We start from the raw sequence: 11364 nt of genomic DNA on the forward strand, positions 1-11364 counted from the left end.
ACTGAGGTGCATCCTACCTTTGTGCAGGTACAGTATGCTTCCATGTTTCTCAATTATCTGTTGAAGTTAGGGTTTCTCATTTTTGACAACTAAGCAGTTAAAGTTGACTGTGTTTAGCATTTTGTAAAAGATTACTTTTATATCTTTTCATGGATGCTGTTAAAGAAAACTGTCCCTAAACTGTTTACATTAAGACCTGTAGATCATCCAGAGTAATGGGAACACTGTTTTGAAAGATATTTTTTTGTTGTTGAATTGTTTAAAAGCCAAATAAATACCATTTATTTTTTATAATTGTGCATTGTTGTCTGACATGAACACACAAACCCTTTAGAGTAAAGTAGACTTTTTATTTAATAAAATCTAATAAAACCAAAATTAACGAGAGTATAATTTAAGCGAAAAAGAAATATCTTTAAAAAGTTAAAAGAGTTAAATTCTAATAATGGCATTTACATTTTTTTGTCTTTAAAATGAAATGCTGCTGAAATCTAACTCTAAGATCATCAGCTGTTAGCTAGCCTGAACTATTTAAGACATATTCTAGCCTGTTCCTGTTGGATCAGGTGAAAAGAGTCCCACAGGTTTGACTTGCAATACTGTTCCTCCACATGATAGTTTTCTTTCCCTGTTGTTTTCTCTGTGTTCATTTTCACTGGTAAAATTAACAGGTTTCTGCTGCAATATAGTTGCATACAGTATTTCTAGCATCATTCAGGATTTACTGTGGTAAAATTTTTATTAAATTCTGATTGTATTTCTAGGGTTACAATAACAATGCTGACGCTGCTCCCATGCACCAGTCTTGACAAAAAATAAGTCTGTTTTAAGTTTGAGTCATGGAGAAGGATATAATATAGAAATCGTTTTTAATCAAGTTTTGCAATGTAATTGTCATCCAATGTTTAAGACTGTGTAAAGTGACCTGTTTGATTCATCTGTCTAACACAGTCTTTTTAAATATTTAGATTTGCTCTTCTTGCTGGAGGAAAATGGCCACAACTAAATTGAGCCCTGAATTCATCAATTACACAATGTATGATTATGATGAGGATTATGAAAGTGAACTGTGCAACAAAACAAGCATCATGCCGTTTCAAGCGATCTTCACTCCCGTGTTTTTCCCCATCGTGGTGATCCTCAGTCTGTTTGGTAACATCCTGGTCCTTGTGATTCTGGTCAAGTACGAGAATCTCAAATCCCTCACCAACACTTTCATCCTGAACCTGGCTGTATCGGATCTCCTCTTCACCGCAGGTCTGCCCTTCTGGGCCCACTACCATATGCACGGATGGACTTTAGGGGAGCCTGCATGCAAAATAGTGAGCTTCATCTTCTACGTTGGCTTCTACAGCAGCGGCTTCCTCCTCATCCTGATGACCGCTCACCGCTATGTAGCTGTCATGAATCCTTTGTCTGACATTGTGTCCACCGAAGGCCTCCACAGCGTCGTAGCATCTGTGATCATTTGGGTAGTGAGTATCCTGGTTGCCAGTCCAGCCTTCATCTTCACTGAAGTCCAGGACTCAAGTTACTGTGTATATGCCAACTCTTACTGGAGCTTGTGGGGAATCTACCAGCAAAATGTCCTCTTTATTCTGACTTTGCTGGTGTTCATTTTTTGCTATACTCAGATCGTGTACAGGTTGCTGCGTCCTACTGCCCAAAGAAGAAGAAACAAAACGATAAAACTCATTTTTATTCTCATGGTTGTTTTCTTCGTTGGCTGGGTACCTTACAATATAGTAATATTTCTACGGTCACAGTATTTATGGCCCCAAACAGAAGTTTCATCAGGAATGCTCGCTAAAAATTGTGAAATTTACAAAAGACTGGATTACGCTCTTTACATTAGCGAAGTTTTTGCTTTTTCACACTGCTGCCTTAACCCTGTGTTTTACGTGTTTGTGGGGGTTAAATTCAAAACCCACTTGAAGAAAATGCTGAAGAACTGGGGCCGCAAAAACAACAGCATCCGCAGCAGGCAAAACCGAAACACAATCACATCAATGATGAACGGTGAAGAGTTCTCGATGTAGACGATGTTCGCAAAAGGTAGCAGTAGAGAGGAAAACCTCATTTAAAATCACATTTACATGTGCAATTATGCAATGAACTAAAAATGAAAAGTTGTAGCTGTCTGTCGAAATCTTTATACCATTAATGGATATAATTTCCTTTCAACCATGGTCCACTGTGGCTAATGCTGCATTCAAGTTACAGCCTTCTGTTTGAATTGTATTTATAAGCAGCCAGGCAATGCCGTCAAACAATTAGAATTGTGTACAACAACTGTTTTCTCTGTATTGTGCATTTGGAGAATTGTTAATTTTTTTGGCCTTTTGTTTTTATTTCAGTAATGCGGTAGAGAAATGAGGGGAAGAGAGCAGGGCAGGTGAGGCCTCAGCTGCTACTTGTGTGGTAGCTACAGGCCTGTGCATTAAACTACTCAGCCATCAGGTCACCCCGGAACACTTTGCTAACAAGTGAAACCAGATGCAAACAAACTTACGATTTCACTATTTTACTTTAACATGTTAACATTCGCTAATTTTGTGTTAAACATAAAGTAGCTACCTCTGAGGATCCCAAATGAATACTTTGAGCACAGTAAATGTTACACCTGCAACACATTAGTATTGTTGCAATGGTTAGTGTTGGCATTTAGCTCGAAGCCTAAGTGCAGCCTCACAGACACACACAATTACTCAATAGCCTGCATAGTTGTCAAACTATACTCAGTAGCCAAGGCATGCAGACAAGAGGTTCAGTAGTTGAGGCTAAAAATGGGGAAGACATGTGAGACTTGAAACTTTCACTTCTTGGGCCCACACTGGCTGGTTTGAGTGTCTCAGAAAGTGCTGATTTAGTAAAATGCTGAAAAGAAAAAAAAAAAAAAAAAAAAAACATTAAGAGGAGAATGTAGACTGGCTCAAGCGGGCAAATAGGTCAAAGTAAATCGATTAACCACCCTTGACAGCAGTGCTCGATTCCTGCTGCCACATGTAAATGGTATTTTTAGACTGCTGAGCCGAGAGGGGTCCTTCCAATTAGTGGAAAGGTTCACCTGCTACAATGAGTGTAAGAAGTGACTTGTAATCCATAATTTTATCCAGTTTTCATCTTGTAACTAAGTGCAGTTGCCTACTTTCCAATCGAACTGTGTTGCTGTATTATTTCTATTTGGGTGTGACTGTAGCAGGTGTGTGGTTTTAAAATCATGTTTATCAACTGATTATACTGTAAATTGTATTAGATATAACATACATGCATGTGATTCACTTTGATTAACTGTGTTTCATATTTTTATATGAATCACTTTTCAATGAGTTATTTTATATGTTCACATTAAATTCATTTTCATTATATTTTCCTTTATACTGAGTATTTTGCTATTGTGTTATTTTCACATAACATCATGCTTTACAATTAAATACGTTGTAAAAAAATGTACTTTGTCGTTGATTAGTGGAGCCTCTGTTGTTTCTAAAAAAGCTGACATCCATATAGCAAAGTATTCAACCGTATTTATTTTTATTAGAAAAAATATTTAGATTTATTGAAGTATTACTTTTCATTTACTTTGTGTCAGGATCCCTGTCTGACCCTGTGTGTGTTAACTTTGGTTCCCTCCGATCTCCTCTCCTTGTGTGTTCTGTCATTCCCCTGTTTGTTGTTGTCTGCCATACGCTTTATGTCTTGGTCTGTGTGTGGAGAGTGTGTATTTCTCCACTGCCCGCCTCCAGACACCTCACACTTACACTCCCCTGATCAGCCCGTACAGCTGCTGTCAATCCTGTTACTTACCTCCAGGAAGGAAATGATTCTGCACTCCAGCATTGTCAGAGCTGGTACCATGCTTACACTGCAGGTTTTTGAGTCTCATTTTTTTCCTCGTCTGGTTCTGACCTCAGTTTCTGTCTGTCTGCCTCAGCAGCCTGCCAGCAGTCTGTCTGCTCTGTCCCCTCTGTCCCCTCAGTCCCCTCAACGTGCCTGATGTCCTGCGGAGATCCAGGGAGATCCCACTGTTGACTCTCACCTGCTGTCCTGTGTCGGCCCACGGAGGTCAACAGTCAACTCCGACCTGTAAGTCCTGCATTCATCCACGGAGATCACCGTCAATGTCGAGCCTACTGCTCCCAGTGACCCTCACACACTCGGACTCACTTCAGCCTGGAGGACCTCTGTGTCTTCCCCTGCCTACGCAGCCTCACTTCAAAAGAGTCTGCGGATTTCACAATCGCGCTTTATCTACAACTCCTGTTTTCAATCAAACATTCCATTTCATTCTACGCCTCATTGTCTGCTCTTGGGTCCACACCCAGCCCTCGCATATCACTTTTAGTTTTGATTTTGTCATGACAAGTAGGTCGTCAACAAATTTATTTTGAATAGTTTTCAATGACACATCATCTTGCCAAATATGAACCAAAAAGAGGAACTTTTTTTTTTTTTTTTTTTTTACCTCTTGTACATCACAGCCACTCCTGCACCGTTCAAGACAATTCAGTTCACCCTCAGCTGAGACTCGTGGTAAGTTCCTCAATACCTACATTTACACTTCCTACTCCATGTTTTAGATATCCTACAAGAAATTACAAATTCCTGTAATTATGTAGAAATATATTCAGTCTTTGACAATTTTAGTTTTGTGCTCATATTTCCCAGAAAATTTACAATGGCAAACAACTCTGCAAATGAAGGACAGAGCAGCGGTGGTGACTTGGTATATGCTTGTCACTGGTCTGACTTCTCAACTATCAATGGTGTCTTCTTCCTCTTGATCTTCATCGTCAGTGCCATAGGCAATGGTCTCCTCTTATGTGTTCTTGCCATCTACACGAACCTGAAAGATGTCAGAAATATCTTCGTCCTGAACCTGGCCTGCTCTGATTTGCTCTTCACTGTTACTCTTCCATTCTGGGCCGTCAATCACCTTCACCACTGGGTCTTCAGGGACTTTGTCTGCAAATTTGTGACTGCGGCATACTTTGCTGGTTTGTACAGCAGTGTCATTATCCTGACCGCCATGACTGTGGATCGTTTTATGACAGTGGTGCTGCGCAACTGGCCGAGCAACTGTGTCAGGAGGAAGAGGTGCGCAATTGGTGCCTGTATTGCTGCCTGGATCATCAGTGTTGCTGCATGCCTGAGCGATGCTATCAAAACAAAGGTGGAGAACGTTTTCGGCACGTCCGACTGTGTTCCTCCTGATGAACCTGATGTTGAGTTGGGATATTATCTCCAAGTGTCACTGCTTTTCTTCCTTCCATTTGCCATTGTTATTTTCTGCTACTCTGCCATCCTCAAGACAGTTTTGCAGGCTTCAAACAGAAAAAGGTACAGGACTGTAGTTGTGGTGTTGTGTATTGTCGCAGCCTTCTTCATCTGCTGGGGACCCTATAATATTTTGCTTTTCATTATGGCTTTATATACACCCGAGGGCTGTAAGGCACAAGAGAGGTTGGACGTCACTCTTAATGTTTCTCGTATACTTGCCTATTCTCACTGCTGTATGAACCCTCTGCTGTATATGCTCTCACAAGAGTTGCGGGGATATCTGTTGCGCCTTTTACATTGTGAGAATGTGTGTAGGAAGAATGGGGGGAGAGGCAACGGCCAGAACACATCTGTTATTCAGAATGTAGCTTTTACAGCACAAAACTCTGCTGTTATGTTAGAGATGCACAATGAATAGATAAACATGGAATTAAAGACTGTAAATAATTTCACGTCACATAGTTTGTATTTAGTTTTTATTTATTTTGCACATTTCTTTAAAATTATGTGGATCTGTTTTTATTTTTTATTTTTATTTTTAAGATGGCAAGTAAAATATGGGTATGTGAAAAAAAAAAACTCAAGCAAGTTAGTTTGTATGATTATTTTTTACTGCTTTGCTCTTGATATAGAAAATAAAGTTTTGTTAAACTCTAATTGTTTCAACGTCCCCTTTTTTTTTTTTAACAAAATCTTGTGCGAATATGTGAGGATGGATATCCAAAATGTTGCTGTGACAGTATCAAGTCATCATTCAATCATTTCCTCTCTATACTGCTGTGTCCACCACCCTGGTCTTCTACATCAGCATGTCTGGAAACAAGCTTCCTGTTGCAGTTCCTTCTTTTCCAATGAGCTTGGAGGACCATCTAACCTCTTACTGCAACTCAGTTTGTAACCTTTGCTGCAGCCTGGATGGATCTTTGGGGAGTGGGCCTGCCAAGTCATGAGGAGGCTTTCTGTACTGGAGATCTAGTGAATTTGCACTGCTATATCTGTCATTGTATTGAAGGACTTCACTAGTAGTTACACGGACTGAAAGAATCAGCCAATCAAAGCCCTTGTTGTGGGCATGCCTGTAACACATGTGCTTGTTGTGGCTAAGTTGTTGCTGCAGCCATAGGTGGGTGAGAGAGAGTTGGTAGGCAGGACAGAGTCACCAGAGTTTCACTGTGTCAATCATACACGTGTGCGTTGAGAGACCACTAAGTATGTTCGGGTGATACAAAGTTCTGTGCTTTAAGTGTGTATTTATGTGTTAAGTATGTTTCGGTAAAAACTGATCTGGATGCACATAATGGTCGCTAGAGTGATGTGATTGCCCTGCTCATTACTTCTGTTAAGTATTACCAGTGTGCTAATATTTCTTTGTTTCTGCTTTCTTGTAGAACCACACAATTATTGCACACACACGCACGCACGCACACACGCACGCACGCACGCACGCACGCACGCACGCACGCACGCACGCACGCACACACACACACACACACACACACACACACACACACACACACACACACACACACACACACACACACACACAATTATACACTCTTATTCACACACAGACTTACACACACAACAACCACACCCACAATAATATGTAATAACGAAGATTGGAATCACATCTGCCTCTGCATTCTGATCAATGCAACAGTTACAGTCCTATAGCTATCAACCCATTATTACAGTTATGTTACTGTAATTCATGCTGTGTGTCCTTGATTTCAGACAAACGCTAGCTATTATGTATGCTATTTCCAACTGGGACCCATGATTTTGTTAAACTGGAGACTGTTTCTAGATTTGATCAGAAGACGAATCTTGTAAGAGGGGTAGCAATTGAGCTTGATATTGCTATGAATTATATTTTTTTAAGGGCTGATATTTCCCACTCTCACCAGTTTTTAGAGTGGTGAAAAATGTCCTGAGTGTGATAAAGAAGTCTAGACATTTACATTTTCTCTTGACCTTTAACACAGTTGAGGTTACTATTGTAGTAGTTAGACATGCTCACAGTTGGAGCTCACATTAAAGCAGACAATCACACTGATGAAAACCATCCTGACTTTTTGTTTTGTTTTTGCAAAGATAAAAGGGTACCACTTGAACATGTGGAGGAATTTCTGTGCCTTGTTTCGGTTTTAGTAAGCTGTCAGTTGCAACAGAGACAAAAAAAAAATGATGAATCATTTGTGGGAAGGAACTAGATTTTATTAGAGATAGTCAAACACGTTTAGCAGCAAAGGTGATATCTGATGGTTACTGCAATGTTGCTTTGTAAGAAAAAGGAAGAACTGCATCTGAGTTGAAAACTTTCACAGTTCAACTTTGTCTCAAGCAATAAAAAAAACAGCACAACTCCAAAACAATGAAAACAAATGTACGTTCTCGGAGGTGACTTTCGATCACACTGTTGTAATAATTAAACTGTATTGAAGAAATCAATCCACAAGGCGGCAACAAAAATGAATGGTGATAATGCCGGTGATAGTAAAAAAGGATTATAATTCTGAAACTGTGATTTATGGTTATTTTGTTTAATCATTTTAATATTGTGTCTTGATGTCAATGTAATTATTGCTGATGTTTTAGTATGTGTGTTTCAGTAAGTGGATAATTAAAGTTGCAAGTGTTTTGAAAGATAGTCTGCTTTTGATGTCAGTCAAAAAATATCTTACAGGCATAATCCATGTCTAAATAAAATGCAAACAGAACACAAACAGATTAAGATCTCTTTTAATATGCCCCAAATGCCCCCATTTATATCAACATTTGATGAAGGGTGCTAATGTTTCATCTAATGGTTAAAAAATAATTGTAGTTTGAATAAACTATTGTTTTGAATTACAAACAAATTACTTATGTTTCACATATTCATTTATGTGACCAAACATTACAGATCAGGCCTAATAAAGCGAAACAAATACATTCGTAAAAAACATTCTTACTCATAAAATTGAACATTAAAGAGCATCATTTGCACATTGAATGTTATATTTCTGATCAATTATGTTTATTCTCTGTCTTCATATGTGTAAGCACCAGTTCATTGAGGCAATGATCCTCTATGCATCCACTGTAACTGCAAATTAAGCTATTGTGAGTGTGGTTAATTTATATAATTTTTTTTGTTACATATTAACCTGGACAAGATATCAGAAAAGTATTTCCCTCTCAAAAGACCTTGTCTAGATGACACAAAACGAGCAAATTAGTTCTTAGCTGCAGGGTTAGTAAGATATAATATACAACACATAACTGATTTTGTATTGAGTATGTCTGAATCAACATCACACTTTGGCTACTTTTCCATACGTGAGAAATACCAACACTATTACATTTCAGTAATGAAAATATTACAGGAACTATCTCTCCCTTTTGCTGTGCTCCAAATATTTTAACTTTATTACATGTAATGTGTTTCTCGAGAGCCCTGTCAGTGTACTTGAACATGGTTGAGTAGCAAAGCCCTGATGGCTCCACAGGGGGTCCAGAGAAGAGTGCACGGGGACAGCTCAGTGGGCCTCTGTAACAGCACTCATATCTGTCTCTGGGGCTAGATTAAGCTTAATTAACTAAACCATCCAGCACGCTTGGATGAACGGATACAAGTCAAGGGCAGAGCAGTCGCGAGCGTGCTCACACATTTTCTGGCAGACACTGGGAGAGGGTTTAGTGCCGAAATATGATCTGTGTGTAGTGTGAGTGTATACATTAGCAGATATAAATTGATGCTGTAGCTTTATGATAAAATTGTGTGTACAAGTCATCAATACTAATGAGCTTTATTGAGTCTGTAATATAAGTGACCTATAAACATAGTAGATTCAAACCCGCATTGCACGTATGACATGCAAACATCCTGCACTACATTCAGGAGTGTTCTCCAACAATATTTGAACTTATCAAAATTTGTTCAGTCCAAAAAGGAAGTGATCAAACCTCTGAAAGATCACAATTTACCTTGTGCAGCATCAGCTTGTGGATTTTTTTTTTTTAAATATGCAGAGAAAACAACAGAATTAACATCATCACAGACTGCAGAGTAAAAAACCAAACTAGAAAAATACAATCCAAAACGTACCCCAAAAAGCTCCTGAATAAAAGACAATCTAACTCTTCCAATTTCTTATCTTTGAGTTAATACAATCTCTTTTCACAGATCATTTTCTTAGCAAATGATGTTGTTGTTCAATCCTGTTTTTAGCCATGAGCGAAACAGCTGTTGTTGTTTTCTCATGTAGTCTCTGCTACTAGCCCTCCCTGGCCCCAACATTCACTCTCTGCTCTTCTTTTCTCCAGGGCAACTCACCCTCCTTTATCACATCGATATCTCCCCTTTAATTTCAGTTATCTGTAACGATAATTACTCCAACCATATGTGAATTTAATTGATGCCTTGCAAATGCTTAAATGTGTGCGTACTTGGTGCATATTGCTAATAAAGTCTTATTGCTTGTTAATCTGGACTGTCAGGGAAATGCGTGCAAATCGATTGAGTGTGTCAGCCTTATCATTACAAACAACTGTTTTTTGTGAACAAATATAGATGACTTAATCCTCATATGAAACACAGTGGCATGTATGACATTTCACTAATGCACCTAATCCTGATCAAATTTGTCATGGGAATATTCTATTTTCTAAGAAAAAGGATTCGATCCACTGTTTATCAGACACTTACCGTACAAATTAATGCACACACACACACACACACACACACACACACACACACACACACACACACACACACACACACACACACACACACACACACACACACACACACACACACACACACACACACACACACACACACACACACACACACACACACACACACACTTTAAATTAATCACGATTTTAGAAGGGTGAAATATTTTGAAGTCCTCTTAAAAATATACATGTGTTAGGCTTCCATCTTTCATGTATCATCTTGGCCTGTATTTTGCCAATGTAAGGCTGCAGTTCTCCACTAGAGGGGATATGGGTATTGGCTTCATGCTGCTTGTTTCATGATAGTACAACAGTGCCATATTATTAGTTTTAATGAGATGTACTTTCAATGTCAGCCACAAAAAACAACAACAACAAAAAAACAACAGACAGCTCTCACAAAGAGTTATTAGTCCCAAGTAAAAAGTCCTACAGTTGTTTCTTTTGTTTTTTGACCAACTTTTTTGGCTGCTGGTGAGTTTTCAAACTCTAACCACAATGAATAAAATCAACCTGTCTCTGCATATCCCACATCATCAAATCTCTATATTTTAGGGTCATCCTCCTCTACTTACCTGCTGTTGTCAGATAGAAAAACACAGTGATTAACTACCATGGAGACTTAATTAACAAATCAAACATCTGGATATTCACACTAAGCCTAGCTGCCTTTGTAAGGCTGGCTATTTGATGTATATTACACAGTGTGTCATGATGTTTCATGTAAAAATTAAATTAACTTTTTTTTTTTTACTTTGCAACTTTCATTTTTTAATGTTGCTCATTTAAAATGATTTCATTTTATTTTGTATTTAATGTAATGTAAAACTAGCATAGCATTGCATAGCATAATGTTACATTTGCAACAGAAACATAACATTGGAATATGCCTGAAAAATCAACCAGTAGATATCCTACTGTATCCCCAGCAAACCAGTACAATATATACAGTATCATGCCAACTGTTTATAATGATAGTGTAGTATAATCTCATTAATTGTGTACACAACATCACACAAGTAACAGCAAGTGTGGAAAGTATGGAAATATCATGGAATATCAAAGACAAGGGCCTTGGACAGCAGCAACAATGTTAAAAAAAAAAAAAAAATCATTGATAAATTAGATGAATGAACGTATTGCCTATGAACCTCTTAAACACACTTAAATAGCAAAGACCACACCATATCCCAGATGTCAGAAGTTTAAATGAAAGATTCAATAAAGGGTGTTAGGCTACTTAATGATGTGACTGATCTTTTTTTTCATGTCAGTTTTATAGGACATTAAGAGGATCAAGTTTGTTGTTGTTTGTTCAAAAGTGTTTAAAAAAAAAAAAAAAAAAAAAATTCCACTGTACTT

The 11364-nt window shown here is 38.3% G+C and overlaps 2 protein-coding genes across 2 annotated transcripts; both read left to right on the forward strand.

The window, feature by feature from the left end:
• On the forward strand, positions 1-2502 carry LOC138617372 (chemokine XC receptor 1-like). Its single transcript, XM_069692341.1, has 2 exons — positions 1-27; positions 969-2502. Exon 2 carries the CDS (start codon positions 993-995, stop codon positions 2037-2039), a length of 1047 nt encoding a protein of 348 aa, XP_069548442.1. The 5' UTR covers positions 1-27; positions 969-992; the 3' UTR covers positions 2040-2502.
• A 1170-nt stretch (positions 2503-3672) lies between these two features.
• LOC138617373 (chemokine XC receptor 1-like) lies at positions 3673-5888 on the forward strand. Its single transcript, XM_069692342.1, has 3 exons — positions 3673-4086; positions 4482-4533; positions 4669-5888. The coding sequence occupies exon 3, from the start codon at positions 4679-4681 to the stop codon at positions 5696-5698; it is 1020 nt and encodes a 339-aa protein (XP_069548443.1). The 5' UTR covers positions 3673-4086; positions 4482-4533; positions 4669-4678; the 3' UTR covers positions 5699-5888.
• The last annotated feature ends 5476 nt before the right edge of the window (positions 5889-11364 follow it).

Source organism: Brachyistius frenatus, unplaced genomic scaffold (genome assembly GCF_029030835.1).
Source record: "Brachyistius frenatus isolate BFR_SWC_R1_liver_20210118 unplaced genomic scaffold, ASM2903083v1 Contig_12, whole genome shotgun sequence".
Classification (NCBI taxonomy): Eukaryota; Metazoa; Chordata; class Actinopteri; family Embiotocidae; genus Brachyistius; species Brachyistius frenatus.

Coding starts and splice junctions, on each gene's coding strand:
- LOC138617372 (XM_069692341.1), top strand. CDS start 993: ATGGCCACAACTAAATTGAGCCCTGAATTCATCAATTACACAATGTAT.
- LOC138617373 (XM_069692342.1), top strand. CDS start 4,679: ATGGCAAACAACTCTGCAAATGAAGGACAGAGCAGCGGTGGTGACTTG.